The sequence below is a fragment of the Saccopteryx bilineata genome, chromosome 2, assembly GCF_036850765.1.
Source record: "Saccopteryx bilineata isolate mSacBil1 chromosome 2, mSacBil1_pri_phased_curated, whole genome shotgun sequence".
Taxonomy (NCBI): Eukaryota; Metazoa; Chordata; class Mammalia; order Chiroptera; family Emballonuridae; genus Saccopteryx; species Saccopteryx bilineata.
This window is the reverse complement of record NC_089491.1, coordinates 130,278,808-130,301,329: the sequence shown is the minus strand read 5'-3', so window position 1 is coordinate 130,301,329 and position 22,522 is coordinate 130,278,808. Positions and strand designations below refer to the sequence as shown.

Sequence of the window (22,522 nt, the reverse complement as noted above, 5' to 3'; positions counted from 1 at the left end):
TGGGGGAGGCTTGTATAGCATGACACAAATCTCAAAACCCATGAGAAATGTATTGATACATTTTTTTCTATAATAAAAAATTTTATTTGGCAAAAATAAATTCCAATATAAAAAGTGAAAAGTTAAACATAAAAATGGGAGAATGATTATAAATGACAATATGACAACACTAATTTTTTTGTTTATATAAAATACTCCAACACTAGAAGAAAAAAAGTCTAACAATTAGTAAATATAAATGTATAGAAGCAGTTGAGTTGCAGAAAATAAAATACAAATACAAGGCACTTCCCAGGTTATGAACGAGATAGGTTCTGCAGGCTTATTCTTCTTTTATTTTTTTTTAAGATGTTATGTACTGATTTTACAGAAAGAGGACAGGTCAGAGGTGGACTGAGAAGTATCAACTCATATACTTGCTTCACTTTAGTTATTCATTAATTGCTTGACGTATGTGCCTTGACCAGGCAAGCCCAGGGTTTCGAACTGGTGACCTCAGCATTCCAAGTTGATGCTTTATCCACTGTACCACCACAGGTCAGGCTGTAGGTTTGTTCTGAAGTTGAATTTGTATGTAAGTTGGAACAGGTATATTTACCCATTAAATGCAACTTACAGATGTTTGTCTTAACATAGTATTTATTTTTACCCTTCTGTGCATATTAATATTTAAATATTTTCAAACCTACAGAACCTATCTTGTTAATAACCCAGGGACTGCCTGTATTCTGAAACATACAAAAGGATGCCTAAATTAATTTAAAATAGAAGATGTAAATAAAAAATATATTGAACTCGAAAGAATAAGTAGCAAAATATTTGAAAATGTTAGAAAGGGAACTGGTAAAAAGTTTCTCTCTTATTTTGATGTAGAACTAATTTTGTAGTAAAAAATGGTGCTTCCCACATAGGTGGAATATAAAACTGAGACTCAAGGACATATAAAAGTGAAGTGGTTACTGAGGGAGGCGGGTGGGGGAGGGGAGTAAAGAGGGACAAATACACAGTGATGGAAAATGATTTGACTTTGGTGATGGGCACACAATGTAATCAGCAGTTCAGATGTTATAGAGACGTTCACCTGAAACCTATGTACTCTTACTGATCATTGTCATCCCATTAAATTTTATTTCTAAAAAAAAAATGGTCTGACCATAATGAATAGATATTTAATAATATCTATCCAAATTAAAGGTACACATAATCTTTGACCTAGTAATTCTATGACTATAAAATCATCTTACAGACATTAACTCATGTGAGAATTACATGTCTACCTGAATAATTATGGCTGTAATAAAAATAATAGCCTAGCCTGACCTGTGGTGGCACAGTGGATAAAGAAGCATCGACCTGGAATGCTGAGGTCCCAGTTCGAAACCCTGGGCTTGCCTGGTCTAGGCACATTTGAGAAGCTACGAGTTGATGCTTCCCCCTCCCCATCCATCCCCTTCTCTCTCCTCTCTCTGAAATAATAATAATAATTAATAATAATAGCCTAAATGCCCATATCAAAAAGAGAGCATTACTTAAATAAATATTTCCATATCCATTAAAAAAACCAACACTGTGATGCCCTGGCCAGTTGGCTCAGTGGTAGAGCATCGGCCTGGTGTGCAGGAGTCCCGGATTTGATTCCCGGCCAGGGCACACAGGAGAAGTGCCCATCTGCTTCTCCACCCCTACCCCTCTCCTTCCTCTCTGTCTCTCTCTTCCCCTCCCGCAGCCAGGGTTCCATTGGAGCAAAGTTGGCCCAGGCGCTGAGAATGACTCCATGGCCTCTGCCTCAGGCACTAGAATGGCTCTGGTTGCAACAGAGCGATGCCCCAGATGGGCAAAGCATCGCCCTCTGGTGGGCATGCCAGGTGGTTCCCGGTCAGGCGCATGCGGGAGTCTGTCTGACTGCCTCCCCGTTTCCAGCAAAGAATCTAGAAACTTTCAGTCATATCATTAAGTAGAAATAATTAATGAACACCACAAGAAGTATAGTGTGCTCTTATTTAAATGATGAAGATAAAAACAAGAGATATGCACAAAAATTAATATACTATTATATATTTACAGAATATATCTTTTAGGATAAAATATTGGGAGGGTAACTGGAAGACAAGAATGAAAACATTACTTTCTTCTTAATACCTTTGGATTTTCTATTATGAATATGTAACAAGTATTAAACATATTTTACTAAAATGAACTAAAATTATATAACCCACAGAAATTAACAAGAAAGGCTGTACCATATGAGAGCCTAAGGTCCAGCAAAAATTGTAATCTGAGAAAATATATACTAAATATCCTCAATATTAAGTAGGATTAAAGGTAAAAGAATGTTGTATATCTTAACGGAAACAGCAACATATAACAGCACCTCCCTCTAAAAATATTTGAAAGACTGAATGTCTCAAAATAATAAAGCAGAAAACAAACAAAAGAATGAGACAGGATAAATAAATCCACAAATTTTTGAAAGATCAATAGAATACATTAAACTCTCATGAACTTCATTAAACAAGAAAGGAAGAAAAATCTCACTATTAAATATTTCTTGCCTGCCTGTGGTGGTGCAGTGGATAGAGCATCAACCTAGAACAGTGTGGTCGCTGGTTCGAAACCCTGGGCTTGCCCAGTCAGGGCACATATGACAAGCAATCAATGACGGTGAAACAACTATGAGTTGATCCTTCTCATTTCCCCCCCCTGCCCTCTCTGTAAAATCCATGAATAAAATCTTTAAAAAATATTTCTCTATATGTTCTCTTCTTATAATTCTATCTTTCTGGCTTTTTCTAGATTGAACTTGCTCTCTCAATTCTTCCCCATCCTTTATATGTTCTAATATATTTTATCACTCCTTATTTATGGATGGCTTTCTTTAACTTATTAAAATACATTAGCAACCAAAGTTAAAAAAATTACTTTTAGTCAGCTCTACACACCTACTTTATTCCTTCTTTTCATTGCCAAACACCTGTAGAGTATTCTAAACTGGTACTATTTTTCAAACTGCAAGTCATGAGCTTGGAATAGGTCATGAAATCAGATTTAGTGCTTTTTCAACCAATATTTGAAAATACGAGGTAAATTAAAATGGTGCACTTAAGCATGAATAAAATACTGTTTCATATAACATGTTTTTATTTTATTGTACATAGTAAGAATGTTGTTTTGTAAATCTTTTCTTTCACTTATATACTATGTTTTATAATTTTAAGATGCATGCCTTTTCACATTTTAACATCTCTGAAATCAAGATACATCTTAACATTGATGGTGGTATTTTAAAAATCACAGTTGGCCAGGCCATAAATGTGATACAGTGTCATTGTGCATTTGTGAACTTGTCATAGCTCTTCATATTGTCATCACTTCAAATGAGCTACATGTATTGTTTGCACTTTATATATTTAAATTGCTATTCAAAATGTCTAAATGATTACAATATGATATGTCTTTGAGCCATAAGTTATTATGTTTGCAGAAAAGCATGGAGAGAGCAACCTAATATATAATAAAAAGAGACTGATGAGAAAGTAAGTTGAAGTGTTATTTTACAAACTGCAGCAAAGCTAATCTCTCTTATCTCACTAGCCTCTCTTTTTTTTTTTTTTCCATTTTTCTGAAGCTGGAAACAGGGAGAGACAGTCAGACAGACTCCCGCATGCGCCCGACCAGGATCCACCCAGCACGCCCACCTGGGGCGACGCTCTGCCCACCAGGGGGCGATGCTCTGCCCATCCTGGGCGTCGCCATGTTGCGACCAGAGCCACTCTAGCGCCTGAGGCAGAGGCCACAGAGCCATCCCCAGCGCCCGGGCCATCTTTGCTCCAATGGAGCCTTGGCTGCGGGAGGGGAAAAGAGAGACAGAGAGGAAAGCGCGGCGGAGGGGTGGAGAAGCAAATGGGCGCTTCTCCTGTGTGCCCTGGCTGGGAATCGAACCGGGGTCCTCCGCACGCTAGGCCGACGCTCTACCGCTGAGCCAACCGGCCAGGGCCACTAGCCTCTCTTTATACTCCCTTGCCAGCTACTTTGCCTGAAGTTGAAATATTTTAGTTATGTTAGGCTTAGTTCTTACATAGTTTGTTTTTAGTACTTACTTTCTTACAAGGTAATCTCATTCAGGACTCATTTCTGTCGCAGGGCCTTTATTCCTGCATTTCCCACTACTGTGTAGAAACCTATCCTAGAATTTCATCATATTAGCTCTTTCTCATTATTCATTTACATTTCTACATTTTTTTCTCCACCTAATGTGTCTAAAACAGAACACTTGGTTTTTCCTCAAGCTCTGCCATCTGTAAGTCTTCCTTATTTGAGTAAATGGAATCACCATTCATCTAGTTGTTCAGACTAAAGACATAGGCATAATTATTCACTAATCTATTCCATTCACCCCTAAAGTTAAATCTATCAGCAGGTATTATTAGCTCCATTTCTACTCTATAGAAGGAAGAATTCATGTCATTTTATATGGGTGTTGGCAGTGGTAGAGGAAAGCTTTCTTCCACACAGTCATTTTGGGACACGGGCTCATTTCACCTTGTGGCTCTGTCACCCTAGGACACCTGAATCCTCCACTAGATATAGGTCCTCTGTATCCAGCCAGCAGGGAGGCTGAGAAATATATTCTTCTGTCTTTCCATGAAGTAAATAAAATGGCACTATCTGCCAGACTGTATTTCCTTAACTATTAAATGTGTTTTGTGTGTGTGTGTGTGTGTGTGTGTGTGTGTGTGTGTGTGTGACAAAGACAGAGAGACAGAGAAAGGGACAGGTAGGGACAGACAGACAGGAAGGGAAAGAAATGAGAAGCATCAATTTTTCATTGCGGCACCTTAGTTATTCATTGATTGCTTTCTCATATGTGCCTTGATGGGGAGTGGGGAGCTCTACCCAAGCTAGCGACCCCTTCCTCAAGCCAGTGACCTTGGGCTCAAGCCAGTGACCTTGGGCTTTAAGCCAGTAACCTTTGGGCTCAAGCCAGTGACCTCATGCTCAAGCTGGACGAGCCCGTGCTCAAGCTGGCAACCTTGGGGTTTTGAACCTGAGTCCTCTGCATCCCAGGCTGACGCTCTATCCACTGCTCCACCACCTGGTCAGGCTCCTTAATTATTAAATGAAAAAAGTTTCCTTTACTAAATGCATTTGGACATTAAGAATTACTTCTTTTAAGAGTTCAGCCTTAGATTCAATTCATTGTCTTCAATTCCAGGTCCCCATTGGCCTCTTTTCCCCTCAAATACACATCTTGTATGTATCTGAGCTGAGTACTTCTGAATCTGTATCCAGGATAATTGCTTCAATGATTTCATACCTGCTTTTACAACAACTTCTTTCTATTTAAAATATAGACATGTGTGTATGTTCAGTTAATGTTGCTTTAAAAAAACACATTTCTTTCCTAACAGATTACAAATGTTTTCAGAATAGACACAGGTAAAAAAAATGTGGAATTCTATTGCCTGGTTATTGTTCAGTGCACCCACTACAAACCTATGTTTAATTACATAAAAGGTCCTATTGTCACTTACAGATGAAACATCTAAAAATAAACAATTATTTTTTTTCCTCTACCCTACATCTTTCCTAGCTCTCAGTTAATGAAATTACCTATCACTTAAGCTTAAATTTTGGGGGTCATCTTTCATTGTATCCTCTCTAATATCTATGTTCAAAGCTAAGTTAATCAATACTGTTTTGCATTACTTAGTTTTATCTTGGTTAGAAATGTATGAGTCTTCATCTTTGAGGTTGATTCCACATAAAGAGCAACCAAGCTGCCCTATATGTGCCACCATTTTTATCTTTGAAATTAAAAAATAATCACTAGAAACATTTTCTTTTCTGATTATCATTTTTGTTTCATTTATTCTTCTCTATTCTTTAAGAGCACCAATTTATAGATATATTTCCTATATATTTATTTTCTTTTTTCATATATATTTTGATTTCTGTTCTCCATCTTGTGTTTTGAGACAATATTTTTAGGGTTGTCATGGACTCATAGTTTCTCTATGGATAAATGTGTATTCTTCCATTCTATATTAGTTTGATGTAGCTACTTTAACAATTTATAGTAACAAACTGTGTGGTTTAAAACAACAGAAATTTATTCTCTCAGTTCTAGAGGCCTGAAGTCCAAAATCAAGATGCTGCCAGGATTGTGCTTTCTCCCAGGGCTCAGAGACAATTCGTTGACTCTCCCAGCTTCTGCTGGCTTCAGGAGTTTCTTGGTCGGTGGATATATCATTCCAAACTCTTCCTCTGTGGTCACATGGCCTCCTCCTCTTCTGTATCTAGTAATGAAGCTGCCTCCCCCTCTCTCTTACATATGTGATTGCATTTAGAGCCCAGCCAAATAATCCAGAATAAGATCCTCCTCTTAAGATCCTCATTTTAATCAAGTCTTTTGCCATATAAATCAATATTCATTCTTGCCATATAAATTAATATTCACAGGTTCTGTGTTTTAGGACCTGGATATAACTTTTGGGGTCACCATTCAGCCCACAATATATTCTAATTTTTGATTTGGCTCTGTTATTTTCATTTCTACCCAATATTTCATAATACCACAATGGTTTTATTTTCTACCAACTACTCTTCAGAAAAGTAGATATGATTGCCTATTTTGAGTACATATCAAATAAAACTTGGTCTAAGTTGACTAATAGGGAAACTTTTTAAATTAAATTATCGTTTTCTTGGACTGGTCACAGAAGAGAAGTCAGAGGCTTGAAGCAATGAGAACTTTGCTGACTTGAAGATGATGGGAGCCATGTGTCGAAGAATATGGACAACCTCTAAAAGCTGAGAGCAACCCCTGCCTAAGAACCAGCAAGAAAATGGGAACTTAAGTCTTATAACCACATTGAATTAAATCCTAACAACTTGAGTTGAATGCTAACAACTTGAATGAGCTTGGAAGCAGATATTTCCTGAGAACTTCCAGATAAGAACTCAGTCAACACTTTGAATTTGACATTTGAGACCTTTAGCAGAGAATCCAGCCACACTGTGCCTGGGCTTATAACTTACATCTGTTTGATAATAAATGAGTGCTGTTTCCTGTTACTACACTTAGAATAATTTATTATTCAATAATAGAAAACTGATCCACATGCTAAAAAACCCTAATCCCAAGATAGCACCATCTATAGCCTATTAACAGAAATATCCTCCTAATTGTGCTTGCTTTCCTTTGTACCCTGTTTCCTTATACTCCATTTCTTGACACAACAGCAAGAGTAATCTTTTAAAGTGTTTCTTTCAAAAGATAGACTAGATCATGTCACACTTGCTTAGGTCTTTCCAGTGCCTTTGCCATTACTTAGAATAAATTCCAAAATCCTTAACATGGCCTATGGTATTCTACCTGTTTGGTATAGCTGTCACCTAACTTTCTACCACAGCTCCTACCTCTAACCAGTTATTCATTTCTCAAACATGCTAACTCATTCCAACTTCAGAGATTTTATACATGTTCTTCCTTCTACCTGAAATATTCTTTAGCTATCTTATTATTCAGCTTTCAGCTCAAATGACACCTACTTTTTTTTTTTTGTATTCTTCTGCTCAAATGACACCTACTTTTTTTTTTTTTTTTGTATTCTTCTGAAGTGAGAAGCTGGCAGGCAGAGAAACAGATTTTTGCATGCACTTGACCAGGACCCACCCAGCATGCCCACTAGGGGGCAATGCCCTGCCCATCTAGGGCATTGCTCCATTGCAACCAGAGCCATTCTAGTGCCTGAGGCAGTGGCTATGGAGCCATCCTCAGCGCCCAGGCCTCAGCGCCCAGCACCTTGGCTGTGGGAGGGGAAGGGAGAGATAGATAGAAAGGAGAAGGGGAAGGGTGGAGAAGCAGATGGGCGCTTCTCCTGTGTGCCTTGACCAGGAATCGAATCCAGGACATCCACACTCTACCACTGAGCCAATCGGCCAGGGCCTGATAATTCCTTTTGCAACTACACTGTACTCTATCTGTACTCTATATTAGTTATTTCCTATTTATTTCTTGATTTATTTTTATAGCATCTCCTACTAAAAAAACACTTTTATGTGTTCACTTATTTATTGTTTCCTTTCCAAGACTATAAGTTAACCATGGTCAACCTTTTTTGGTCTTGTTAGTAGATAGGTCAGAGCTTTGTACATATTTGCTGAATGAATAAATGAAGACTAGTGCTCCAGAGGAACCTCTTTTCTGTCCCCAATCAGTGCCCAGTTCTCTGTTTGAATTTCTGATGTTAAAAAAGTTTTTCCGTGTAATAGATATCCTCCCAATCAATGCTTCTGGTCTGTAAGAATAAAAGGAAGCCTCAAATGTTTTATAGTGCCTCTATATCCCACACTTGTTTTATATGCCTATTTCAAAGTCAGCAAAGCTTTCCATCAGGAAGGAGCTTTCTGAGTCTAATTAGACTTACATCATGGTTCTGTTTTTTTCCCTATCTAGGGAAATACATACAGTAATCAGAAATAAATGTGTTTTTCTTGTTTCTTTTTGTTTTAGTCCCAGAAGCATTTTATTTAGTAGGAATGCCTCCACAATCCTAGAATGTTATCAATTTCTACTGTTTAGTTAACATATAGATTAGAATATTTTTTTCACTTACTTGGTCATTTTAATAATACCACTTACAGTATCATATTGACCTTAAGAAAACTTGAAACTTTCCAACAGAGTTCTCCAGAGATGGAGGCTATTTTGGAAGGTAGTTATTTCCTCTCACAGGAAGGTATTGCGGTTAAGGATAAATACATGGTAAGAAAGAAAGAATTCAAATTTTATAAGGATAGCTTGACTAGGAGACTTTCAAAGTACTCTTCCATCTCTGAGATATTACAATTCCTTATATATATGAGATTAGCCCCAATTAATAATGCAACCTCAAAAGAATAGTCAATTAAAAGTGATCTTAATGTTACAAAGTTGATGTACTCCTAAAATAATTTATACAGCATACATTTCAACACATCTAATCTTATTTTCTTTGGACCTTTATTATAATATGGGAATAAACTATTTTGGAAAATAATTTAAATCCCATGTGAATTAGGCTAGATATTGTGAAATAACACCAGAGATAAGATTCATTTAGAGGTAGTACTTGGCTAATTTACACATAATATTAATATGCCAAAATTATGACTTACTGTTTCCTTATGAAATTGAAGTATTTTAATATAAAGTCATTAATATCTTAGATTTAATTCTTTTATAGATCACAAAGGCAGTTATAAAAATATACTGATTATTAAGTTAGAAAAACTTAAATGAAAAATCTCCAATTTATTTATTTTTATACTCTTTTTAATATTTGAAGTAACTTACCCTGGTGCATAGTTGCATATGAAAAGTGCTGCATATTTAATATGTGCAATTCTTGGACATGAAGTAACAGCACAACCAATTTTGTAAGATTTGTCCCAAACAAGCTAAAATAAAATTTTCAAGGAAAACATAAAATTTAATGCTAAACATTTACTGTGCAATATTATAAACAATAATATATTCAATTCACATAGAATCTTTAACTAAACAATTGAAGTAATACGAACTATTCTTCATTGGGGTACAGGTAGAGAATTATAATGCTTCTAGGAAAGCAGTTGCAACACTATATTGAGAGAAACACTTTAATATATTCTACCAATTAGTATTCTTAGGATAAAGTGTTTAAGAAATACTGACCCAGAATAATGCTTTACAGCCAAAAAAAGGCCCACCTGCTGAATCAATTTTTATCCCCTCCTTGAATCTGAGATTTCTAGTTCATTGGAAGAGAGAAAGAGGGAAAGAGAGGAGAAAAATTTTAGAAGAAAGGAGGTTGTAAATAGAAGGGAGAAAAAGAGAAAACACTAAGATTATAGGAGGGAAGGAAAAGCAATACAAGAGTAGAGAGTAATACTTCTCTTTTGTTGAAAAAATTCCATTATACAACAGTCTTTGCCTTTCATTTAAAAAATGAATAAAGGAGCTTTTTTTTTTTTTATAAAAAGAAAAAGCAGGTCTTAAATTGCAGTAAAGCTATGAGAATAACTAAAGATATTCCAGAAATTCTCGGTATGGCTTTAACATTTCTACTACTTTCAAGTGACTAAAAAGTACTTGGGTTGGCTCAGATGTAGAGCGTCGGTCTGGTGTGCAGGAGTCCTGGGTTTGATTCCCGGCCAGGGCACATAGGAGAAGCGCCCATCTGCTTCTCCACCGCCCCCCCCCCCCTCCTTCCTCTCTGTTTCTTTCTTCCCCTCCCGCAGCCAAGGCTCCATTGGAGCAAAGTTTTCCCGGGCGCTGAGGATGGCTCTGTGGCCTCTGCCTCAGGCACTAGAATAGCTCTGGTTGCAACAGAGCGACGCCTTGGATGGGCAGAGCATCGCCCCCTGGTGGGCATGCCGGGTGGATCCTGGTCTGGCGCATGCGGGAGTCTGTCTAACTGCCTCCCCGTTTCCAACTTCGGAAAAATACAAAAAAAAAAAAATACTTGTTTTGTTTTGTTACTGTCTGTGAGAGAGGGGAACTATTTCTGTTTTATTTTTCTTTTTATCCCAAGCCTTAGTGGTTCTTAAAGAAATGAGTGATGCATGATAAGAATAGAGAATAGAAAGTCTGTAACAGTTAAAATTAGAGTTAGGTCAAATGCAGGAGACAAAAATGTCTAAGATACTGGAATTCAGGAGTACAAAATATAGAGAGGAGTTGGTCAGGAGGTAGCCTTTGTTAGTTTACTGAGAGTATGAAGTCATATTAAAGAGACTAGCTTAGATATGAATAAGACAGTGGAGAATCACTATAACTTTCTAGATGAAGAATAAATAGATCGTTTTTGAAACATGCCTCAATTGATGAAAGAGACATAAATTCAACATGAAAAAAGTTTAAAGATTTTAAGTTGTACATAAAACATATCAGAATGTATTGATAGAAAAATAATCATATTTTAAATAAGCTTGAAACTTCTTTTAATAAATTGTTGATCCCTGATACAAATATTTATTGGAGACCTAAATAATGTCATGTTGTTGGGTTGAGAATAAACAGGTAAGACAAGATCCCTTCCCTCAGTGTTGCATCATATGTAGATGATTATTAAACAACATGATATGTGACATAATAAATGTATGTATAAATGATAACAAAAGGTTCAGTATTTTGTAAGAATAAAGTTATGAAAGGGTAAAGTATAAAGTGTAAGGGTAGATTGTTAGACATGAGGTTGGGAAAGAATACTATTAATTTGCATTGAAAATGTTTTACTCAAACAGTTATGTAGTAGTATGTGTACTAATCTGTGCAAAAAAGTTATGATTATAGTTACTAATTTAAAAATAATTTTTATTTTCTGGTTTCTTACTGCTTTTTCCAGTGTGCATTATTTTTAGAAAAGCTCCTTTTATCTTTGGTAATAGAGATTGATTTTCTATATTTAAAAGAATGTTTTAATTGATGGTTCACATGATAGATGGAATTACAGACATTTTGAAGATATAGGACTGATAATAATTTTGATTCTATTAGAAGTAATAATTTTACCATTTAAGTTTATTTATAAAATTGAAACAAAAACTTGATAGTAAAGCAATTAAGGAGTCTACTGGATTAAAAATATAAAAATTAGATACCTGTTTATAATGAGAACAGTCACTAAAGCAACTGTCATTTTCAAAAGAGTACTTTTTCTTCTCTGCATACCAATTTCTGATAGCAATAGTTGCAGTAAACTGATGTTCAGGTCCAACCCACATATTTTCACCAATACCATTAAATTTAGGATGGGCCATTTTTAGTTCTTCTAAATGAGTATTATGTTCAAACACACATTTTTTCCCCCATGCTCTAGCAGTCCGCGACAAAGCTACATCCCAACTCTGAAAAAAATGCAAACAGCAAAGAAAATAAAATAATGATGAGTTTTTTTTTGTGTGTGTGTGTGTGTGTGTGTGTTTTAAATTATTTTCATTGAGTTCTCACAGTAAGATTTAAGAAAAACAATATTAACCCTCCATGGGCCAAATTTTTTTCATGACTATAGAAAAAGTTTATGTAACATGAAATCAACAAATATCAACCTATAAATACAAATCAACAATGAATTCAGCAGTCTCAATGATTTTAGTATAACAATTCTGTTTTGGTAACTTTGAAGTAACAATGGCTTACAATATTTGCATTTGTATGTATAAAAGCTTAAGTATGGAATTCCTTAAAACAGTTTGTTCTTGGCATTAAACATAGATATAAGTTGCATTTCAAACCCATTTGCACCCCGGTTTTTTGCAGCATACTCTCTTATCCAAAATAATTGGCCAATGTGCTTTTCACATCTTTCACTGGAAGAATTGCATTTGATCTCCTTCTTCTCTTCCAATTGTTTATCTACAGAAGTTGAGTCAGATTCTAATAAAGAATCTTTAGATTATTGCTAATACTTCTTATTCTTACTGCTCTTTTATTTCTAAATGCTTTTGTATTCATATTTTAGGCCTCTGATATGTAAAACTAAAAAGCGAAGAAAACACAAGCGTTACCACAAATACACTGAACCTTACCACTATAGCTCATTGTGACTTGAAAGTCACAAAGCTGTATTATATGAAAGTAATTACAAAGTGATTGTTGAAATGCAAACAAATGAGATTTTTTATATACAAACCAATAGCAACTGTGTAGGCTTTTTCTTGTTTACCAAACACTGATAGAAGAAAAAATAATGACAATTGCACAATATGGTTCTCATGGCCTCTATCTGCAGACAACTTGCAAAAGTATTTACTTTGATATTTCAGGTTAGAGTTGATAACTGTTACCAAGAATGTTATTGGTTACTAAAAAGACATTATATAACAAGATGTATATGCCACCTTGTGGTAAAAAATTAAATAAATTAATAAAATATTTATATATTAGTTTGTGACTTGAAAGGCCCATAGAGGGTTCAGTTTTTGCTTATGGGTCTTATTTGTGGAATTTCTATGGGGAAAATACTTTAAGGTAATCATAAATGAAACAACTATTTCCTGAGACAAAGTACTATGTATGTATTTGTTATTAAAATGTCAGGTTGTTGCCTGATCTGTAGTAACACAGTAGATAAAGTGTCTACCAGGAATGCTGAGATTGCTGGTTCAAAACCCTGGGCTTGCCTGGTCAAAGCACATATAAGAAATAACTACAAGTTGAAGCCCCCCCCCCCCAACACCTTCTCTCTCTCTATCATCTCTTCTTAAAAAAAAGTTAAATTGTTGAAATGATGCAAATGATTATGATACTCTTACATGTAGTCTGTTCAGAACTGTATAATTCTTATGTTTCTTCAGAATATATATTTTTAATCTCATGCCTTTTTAAAATTGAATTTATTGGGGTGACATTGGTTCATAAAACCATACAGGTTGCCTGGCCTATGGTGGTGCAGTGAATAAAGCATCAACCAGGAATGCTGAAGTCTCTGGTTCAAAGCCCTGGGCTTGCCTGGTTAAGCAATCAATGAAAAACTAAAGTGAAGCAGCTATGAGTTGATACTTCTTGCTCCCCCACCCCTCTCTCTCCTTTCTCTATAATTTCAATAAATAAAATCTCAAAATAAACCAACCATATAGGTTTCAAGTGGACAGATCGACAGAACATCATCTGCACACTGCATCATGCACCAGTCACCTCAAGCAGTCTCCTTCCATCCACATTTCCCCCCTTTGTCCACCTCCACTTACCCCACCCCCTTTCCCTCTAACACCACACTGCTGTCTGTGTCTATGTGTTATATATATATATATATGTGTGTGTGTGTGTGTGTGTGTCTTTTTTTTTTGCTTAATCCCTTCACCTTTTTTCACCCAGCCTTCAAATCCCCCTTCCCTTTGACAGCAGTTAGTCTGTTCCTTGTATCTATGCCTGTTTCTATTTTGTTCCTCAGTTTATTTTCTCATTAGATTCCACATATGGCATTTCTCTTTGACTGGTTAATCTCTCCTTTTAAAAAGTTCATTTTAAAGAAGAGAGAGAGAGCAAGAGAGAGAGAGAAAGAGAGAGAGAGAGAGAGAGAAGTAGAGGAGGAGCAGGAAGCATTAATTCCCATGTGTGCCTTGACCAGGCAAGCCCAGGGTTTCAAACCGGCAACCTCAGCATTCCAGGTCGATGCTTTATCCACTGTGCCACCACAGGTCAGGTTGACTGGTTAATTTCACTTAGCATAATATTTCCAGGCCCATCCATGCCGTAAGATTTGCTTTTTTTTTTTCTTTATGGCTGAGTAGTATACCATTGAGTAAATGTACCACAGTTTTTTATCTACACATCTATTGATGAATGCTTAGGCTGCTTCCAGATATTGGCTATTATAAATAACACTGCAATGAACATAGGGGTGTATATATTCCTTCAAATCAGAGTTTAGAGTTTTTTTATATATATATTCTCAGAAGTGGTATTCCTGGGTCATAAGGCAGTTCCATCTCTAATTTTTTTGAGGAATCTCCATACTGTTTCTCACAGTGACTGCACAAATCTGCATTCCCATCAGTAGTGCACAAGAGTTCCTCTTTCTCCACATTCTTGCCAGCACTGTTTGTGATTTATTGATGAGCGCCATTCTGACAGGTATGAGGTGATATCTCATTGTGGATTTAATTTGTATTTCTCTACTGACTAGTGATGTTGAGCATCTTTTCATGTTTGTTGGCAATCTATATGTCTTCTTTGGAAAAATGTCTATTTAGATTCTTTGCTGTTTTTTGTTTGTTTGTTTATTTATTTATTTATTTTTCTGGATTGTCTGTCTTCCTGGAGATAAGTAGTATAAGTTCTTCGTATATTTTGGAAATTAAACCCTTATTAGATGTATCAGTGGCAAATATGTTGTCACTTTCAGTGGGTTGTCTTTTCATTTTGTTGATGGTTTCTTTTGCTGTACAAAAGCTTTTTAGTTTGATGTGGTCTCATTTGTTTATTTTTTCCTTTGTTTTCCTTGCCCAAGGAGATATATATCAGCAAAAATATTGCTACAAAAAATGTTCTTCCAGTATTTTTATGGTTTCCTGACTTACATTTAAGTCTTTTTCCCTTAAATTAAGTGAGAGGAGAGGGGATAGTGAGACAGACTCCCACATGTGCCTCCACCAGGATCCACCCAGCAATCACCATCTAAGGCCGATACTTGAATCAACCGAGCTATCCTCAGCTCCTAAGGCCGAGGCTTGGGTCAACCAAACTACTGGTATCCTTAGTGCCTCGGGTTGTTCGAACCAACTGAGCCACTGGCTGTGAGAGGGAAAGAGGGAGAAAAGGGGAGAAGGAGGGGAGAGAAGCACATGGTAGCTTCTCATGTGTGCCCTAACCAGGGATCAAACCCAGGATATCCACATGCCAGGCCGATGCTCTATCCATTGAGCTAAGTGGCCACGGCTTACATTTAAGTCATTAATCCATTTTGAGTTTATTCTTGTGTATGGTGTAAGCTGGTAATATAGTTTCCTTTTTTTTTTTTTTTTTTTTTTGCTTGTATCTGTCCAATTTTCCCACCACCATTTATTGAAGAGACTGTATTTACCCTATTATATGTTCTTGCCTTTTTCAAATATTAATAGAACACAAAGGCATGGATTTATTTCTGTGATCTTTATTCTGTTCCATTGATCTATATGCCTGTTCTTGTGCCAATACCACGCTGCTTTGATTACCATGACCTTGTAGTATAGTTAGATATCAGTTAGCATAATACCTCCAACTTGTTTTTCTTTCTCAAGATTGCTGAGGGTGCCTGACCAGGTGTTGGTGCAGTGGATAGAGTGTCGGCCTGGGATGCTAAGGATCCAGGTTTGAAATCCTGATGTCGCTGGCTTGAGCATGTGATCATAGATGTGACCCCATGGTCACTGGTTTTAGCTCAAAGGTCACTGGCTTGAGCCCAAGGTCACTGGCTTGAGCAAGGGATCACTGGCTCGGCTGGAGCCCCCCACTCCCCATCAAGGCACATATGAGAAAGCAATCAATGAACAACTAAGGTGCTGCAACAAAGAATTGATACTTCTCATTTCTCTCCCTTCCTGTCTGTTTGTTCCTGTCTGTCCCTCCTTCCCTCCTTCCCCCTCACTCTCTTGCTAAAAAGAAAAAAAGAAGATTGCTGAGGGTATTTGTGGTTCTGTATAAATTTTTAGAATATTTGTTCTAGGTCTGTGAGATATGCCATTAGTATTTTAACAGGAATTGTTAAATTCAACAATTGTTGAATCTATCGATTGCTTTGAGTAGTATGGACATGTGAATGACATTAATTTTTCCTATCCATGAACACAGTATATGCTTCCACTTGTATTTTCCTTAATTTATTTCTTCAGTATAATTTTTCAAGAACAAGTCTTTTATCTCCTCAGTTAAATTTATTTTTAGATACCTTATATTTTTTTCTTGCAATCGTAAATGGGATTTTTTTCCTTAATTTCTCTTTCTGATAGTTTATTATTGATGTATAGAAATGGAACTGATTTCTGGATATTAATTTTGTATCCTATTACTTTGTCAAATACATTTATTCAATCTAGTAGGTTTTTTTTTGGTGGAGTCTTTAGGGTTTTCTATATATAATATAATGTCATCTGTGAATAATGAAAGTTTTACTTCTTCCTTTCCAATTTGGATGTTTTTATTTCTTCTTCTTGTTCAGTGCTGTGACTAGTACTTCCAGTACTGTATTGAGTAAGAATAGTGAATGTGAATATCTCAGTCTTGTTCCTGATCTTAAGAGAAACACTTCTGGTACCCCTATGATGTGGATGTTGTTATGCTTGATTTTGTCCCAGAAGTGCCTTAGACTTCCTTCATTTTTATTTTATTTTATTTTATTTTATTTTATTTTATTTTATTTATTTTTGAATTTTTCTGAAGCTGGAAACAGAGAGGCAGTCAGACAGACTCCCACGTGCACCCGACCGGGATCCACCTGCACGCCCACTAGGGGGCGATGCTCTGCCCATCAGGGGCGTCGCTCTGTCGCGACCAGAGCCACTCTAGCGCCTGAGGCACAGACCAAGGAGCCATCCTCGGCGCCATCTTTTGCTCCAATGGAGCCTCAGCTGCGGGAGGGGAAGAGAGAGACAGAGAAGAAGGAGAGGGGCAGGGGTGGAGAAGCAGATGGGCGCCTGTCCTGTGTGCTCTGGCTGGGAATCGAACCCGGGACTTCCGCACGGCAGGCCGACGCTCTACCACTGAGCCAACCAGCCAGGGCCGACTTCCTTCATTTTTAAAATTTTCTTTTCTTTCTGATGTTTTGCTTGTGTACTTACTCTTACTATGTCCTTTAAATCTCTGATTTGATCCTCTGTTTCATCTAACCTGCTGTTGATTCCTTCTTATATATTATATCTGAAATTGTATTTGTAATTTCAGATATTATATTTTTCATTTCTGACTGGTTCCTTTTTATGGTTTCAATGTCCTTTTTAATGTTTACTGTTCCTTTGTAAAGAGATCATCCACTCTTCCCCTATGGTCCTTGAGCATCCTTATAACCATTGTTTTGTACACTGCATCTGGCATGTTAGTTGCTTCCATTCATTTAATTCTTTTTTTGGCAATTTTTCTTGTTCTTTCATTTGGGGCAAAATTGTCTCCCAATTTTGTCTCTGTGTATTAGGTAGATCTGCTATGACTCCAAAACATGTTATAGTGACTTTGGGATGTAGTGTCTTGTCGGGTTCAGTGGCACAATCTTCCAGAGCACATGAGCTCAGTGCTCTAGGAATGTCTCTTGTAGGTTATGTGCACCCTCCTGTGGTAGTTGAGTCTTGAATGCTGTTGGCTTTCTCAGGTGGTTAACCCTTCAGGCTGCCTAACATAAGGATAAACCTCAATCATCATGTATGAGCCATTGTGCAAGTGCTGCTCCTGAGGAGAAGTTGTTGTCAGTAGTCTGGTGCCTGCCAGAATTCCCCTTTGGGTGTGTTCCTTGTCTGGCCAGTTGGGTCAAGTTCTGGTACAGACTGAAGCCCATCAATGTTTGCGTTAGTTCTGTGTCCACGTGGTTGGGATTGTAGTATAGGTCAATGTCAGACATTGTGTGAAACCAACCTTGGGTTACCTATCTGGAACTATCATGCTATTCATTGTTTGTTGCTGTGTCCACTGGACCTTGGTGTGCATGGGAGGGGCCAATCTGTGTATAAGGGTTGACTTCCTCCAGCTTATAGCTGGAGGCAGATCTATAAAAAGTCCAAGGCTCCCTGAGGTCTGCCTCTATGTACTCTTAGCTACTCTCCTTAACCCTGAGGTTACCTGGTTTTCCTCCAGAGCCTTTTGAAGAAAGACTATAGAGTGGGCCCAGGTTGGCCATACCACAGACCCTTCCACATGTTATGAGCTCAGTAGGACAGGGGGACCAGGGTCGGGAGGACAGGGCTGATGGGTCTCCTATTTGGGGGCTGTGCAATCAGTCACTCAATAAAGGGAAAGTGGCCCCTAACCCAGAGCTAAACCACTCAGTCTCTACCAGAGTCTCCAACTCTAGCTCCCCCAGGAAGAGCATGTTGCAGGTTCAGGTTGGGTGCAGCCATCTGTATCCTCTGTAGGTGCAAGCTCAGGTCAGAGCCACTAGGGCTGGGGAAGACAGATAATTGGGAGTGGTGCCAGCTGAATTCACAGTAGGGGACCAAGCACTTTTTCTTGGTCCCAGACAATAGCCTCTGAGGGGAATGCCCTCTGATTGTCCCAGTTATGAATAGTACTTGCCCACCTCCCCAACAAAAATGAGCTCAGCAGTGTGGGATATCCAGGACCAGAAAGGGAAGATCCAAACAACTTCCCTTTGAGGCTGATGCCAGCAAGCCTGTAGAGGCAGGGGCAAGCACTTCGGCTCCTTCCCAGGATGGCATGGGCTGATTCACAGGGAAGATATGAATGACCTTCCAGTAATGTAGCCACACAACCCAGCACCTGCCCATCTGATTCCAGAACAAAAGGCTCCCTGAGAATCGATCTCCTAAAGTCCCAGCTCTGCATGGTACTTTGACCCTTCCTGTGCGACTGAACTCAGCAGAATAGAGCCACAGAATGGCAGAGTAGACCAACTGATTCAACAGGAGGAGAGGTTGCCTGTTATGTGGGAATAATGATCCTTTCCAAAGACACACACTTCAATCACTGTCTGAGTACCTGCCAAGAGCTTCTCCAGAAAAAGAGCTCCCATAGTTCCCTGAGGGGTTGAACCAGTACAACCCTTTGCAGGACCTGAGCACAGCAGAGTGGTGATGCCAGCAGCTGGAGGACAGGGCAGTGCACTCCCCAGGCTGGTGCGCATGCTTGACCCTGGGAAGGTGGTGTTTGGGTCTCTAGCAGACTCCTTTCTCTCCCAGGAGGACTAAATCCCACTGATTTTTCAGTCTCAGGTGCTATGTGGGCTCCTCTTCCTATCTCTGTTGCTCTGGGTTGGGATCCCTGCAAGAGGTTGAGACCCCATGTTCCTGAGGTGGGGGGGGGGTAGTTTTGCAGTTGATATATCCCTCTGGCTTCTCAGCTCCTGTACATGGCTGCAGGGGCCAGCACTTTAGAAATCTCCATCCTCTTTACCAGTCTCTATGTGGCTTTTTCTGTAAATCCTTATAATATTTCAGTTTGCTAGACTTCAGTTGGTTATTCAGGTTGTTCGCTCTATAATTTAGCCATAAATCCTGTTTGAGACTAGGGGCAGGTGAGTGTAGCTTTCACATACCCTGCAGCCATCTTAGAATCCCTCATGCTTTTCTTTTTGTTTTCCTAAAACTTTATTCATTTTTACAGAAGGGAGAGAGAGAGAGAGAGAGAGAGAAGAGAGGGAGGAGCAGGAAGCATCAACTCCCATATGTGCCTTGACCAGGGAAGCCCAGGGTATCGAACCAGAAACGTCACCATTTCAGGTTGACACTTTATTCACTGCACCACCACAGGTCAGGCTCCCTCATGCCTTTTATTTATAGTAATACAATAATATAAAATATTCATCTAAGAACTATTTGTTGAGCACTGATTGTATGCAAAATATTGTGTTGTAAAGACTAAACTATAAAGTTAGGCATAAATTTTGTCATCTAGTTGCTTACTGTTAGGATAACAACCCAGAATATTATATATATTATATGTATTATATTATTATTTAAATATATATATATTATATATATAATACACACACACACACACACACACACAATTTTAACACATAGTAATGGTAGTTGGTAAGTGTAAAGAGGCCCATATAAAGTTTTATGATATTCCCAGAAATGTGAGAAAATATCACAAGATGCTGTTTCCTGGACAGCTATGTAGAAATATCCACAAATAACTAATTTTGTCATTATTTAAAGCCTCATTAAGTCCATTGTTTAGTTAAGAACAAGAACAAAAACAACATACACAGGAAAATCAACAAAATAGTTGTAAAACCAAAATGCTAAGTACATATGTTGTAGTATATCCAAAAAAAGTTTCTGAAACTAATATTAAGATTTCCTTAGGGTTTTCTCAGTTAATTTCATAGATTATACATATATATAATATAGAAAAAAATATTCTTCTTTTTTGAGAGGCAGGGAGGGAGAGACAGAGAGAAGCACCGACTCCTTGTTCCACTTAGTTGTGCACCCATTGATTGCTTCTAATACATGCCCTGACTGGGGCTGGAATCAGTGACCTTGGTACTCTGGGATGATGCTCTATCTATCTACTGTGCCACTCATTGGCCAGGTCTATTGTATGTTTATTAATTATCAGAAGGAAGACTGATCTTCAATCTTGAAAAAAAATCCCAGAATTAATCATAAAGGGGGGGGTTTATAGATAAGATTCTCAAATATCCCCAAATTCTATGATTAAATTCAAAACCTAGGAATTGGCTTGGAAATAACTACCTTCAGCAACAGTACTAAATGCTAGTATATTTCTGTAAGACAATACATAAACAGAAGAGGAAACACCTACAATAATAAAAGTAGAGAAAATGAACAAGGAAGAACTAAAAGATGGCCAATCAAAACAGCATTTAAAAATTAACATTAAAATAAAGTACCATTTTATAATTTACCAGTTTATCAAGTGATTAAAAACATCCACGCCAGGGCTAATGTGGTGAAAAGGGAACATTTATACACTGCTGGTATTTGCTTAATTTGGCACAACCCCTTAGAAGAGCAATTGGTATGGGTCATAGAAATTTAAAATATCACATCCTTTATTTATGCCATTTTTGTAATTTGTCCTAAGGAACCAATCCAGAAGGAAGAAGAGACTCAGGTCCAGGGAGATAGTCCTGGCAATATAATTCATGATGTAAACTGGAAGCTCCTAATTGCCTGATAAGAGAATAGTTATTTCAATATATTTTTGCAGTCATTTTTAATGACAATCAATCAGGAAGACTGTGGCAACAAGGGACTAGTTGATGAGAAGTTAAAATAGAAATGGGGAGGGAGGGTGGGAAAGAAGCAAGAAGAAACATTTAGGGGAATGCAAAATCAGGGTTGGGCTGTAAGGTGAGCAAAATTTAAGGTGGATACCAAAAAAGTCAATAAACAAGGTAAGTAATATTTTTTAAAGGCAAAATTAATGTCAAAACATCCATGGTAAAAAAAAAAATCAAATTTTAAAATAAAAACAAGATCTGACTTTTCACTTTCACCATGCTGAGAGTGCCTCACTTGCCTCTCCCTAATTTAAACCCAAGAATCCTGTTGTTTAAATTGATATTGTCTTCATCAATGATATTTTGCATTGATTTTTAAATGAAAATCATATATATTGTGCATTCAACTATCTTTTTCTCCAATTGAAGCCTCCTTAAAATTTGCGCCTCAGGTGAGTGCCTCTGCTCGCCCTCGCCTCGTCCCAGTCCTGCGCAAAATCTCGGTAATAAATGTGTGGAGAGGCACTGGTTTTTAGTTCTTCCGTGGATACATTTACGAGTACTTATTTTAAAATTCCAACTAACAGCGCAGTTCCCCGCGTCCCCGAAGCCTCAGAGCAGCGGCCCGGGCTCCTGGAGACCTACAGGGTGCGGTGCGTGGTGACAAGGGATGTCGGAGGTTCAGGCAACCTCCCCAGGGCCTCACCAGGACGCGCATGTTAGCCGCCTCGGGCAAGACGTTGCCTCGGAGCTCATTGTGGAGTTTCACGTACTCGTTGACAAAGGTTGGGTCCTCTTCGTGAGGGAACAATTCGGCGCTCAAGCCAGAAGTCAGAAGCAGCAGCCAGAGCTCACAGCACCACAGCTTCAAAACGCCCCCTCGCGTCAGAGGGAGCGATTGGATGTACCAGCCCAGGGCGTAGAGCCTTAGAGCCTCCATAGTCCACCGCCCGTAGACAGGCCAGTGCGCACGCGCCAGCCCGCCCTGGTGACCTGCCAATCTACGGGGCGGGGCCGACATGCCGTGCCCCGCCCCGCCAGAAGCCGAGAAAAAAGCGTGAATGATAATCTGGGTTCCGTGCGCGGAAGGACCTCAGAGTTCCAGCGAAGCTTGAGGCGAATGGGTGCAGGCTCTTCACTAAGCTAATTAATGTAGCTGG

The 22,522-nt window shown here is 38.2% G+C and overlaps 1 protein-coding gene across 3 annotated transcripts in view; it reads right to left on the bottom strand.

The window, feature by feature from the left end:
- Positions 1 to 22,302, bottom strand: part of GLIPR1L2 (GLIPR1 like 2) — a 50,062-nt gene extending 27,760 nt beyond the window's left edge. For all 3 annotated transcript variants that reach the window (XM_066257807.1, XM_066257810.1, XM_066257808.1), the window contains exons 1-3: positions 22,069 to 22,302; positions 11,626 to 11,871; positions 9,338 to 9,441 (exon numbers count right to left, since the gene is read on the bottom strand). In XM_066257807.1, the coding sequence (XP_066113904.1) occupies positions 9,338 to 9,441; positions 11,626 to 11,871; positions 22,069 to 22,302 (584 nt within the window). The remainder of the gene's footprint in view (positions 1 to 9,337; positions 9,442 to 11,625; positions 11,872 to 22,068) is intronic.
- Positions 22,303 to 22,522: the final 220 nt, after the last annotated feature.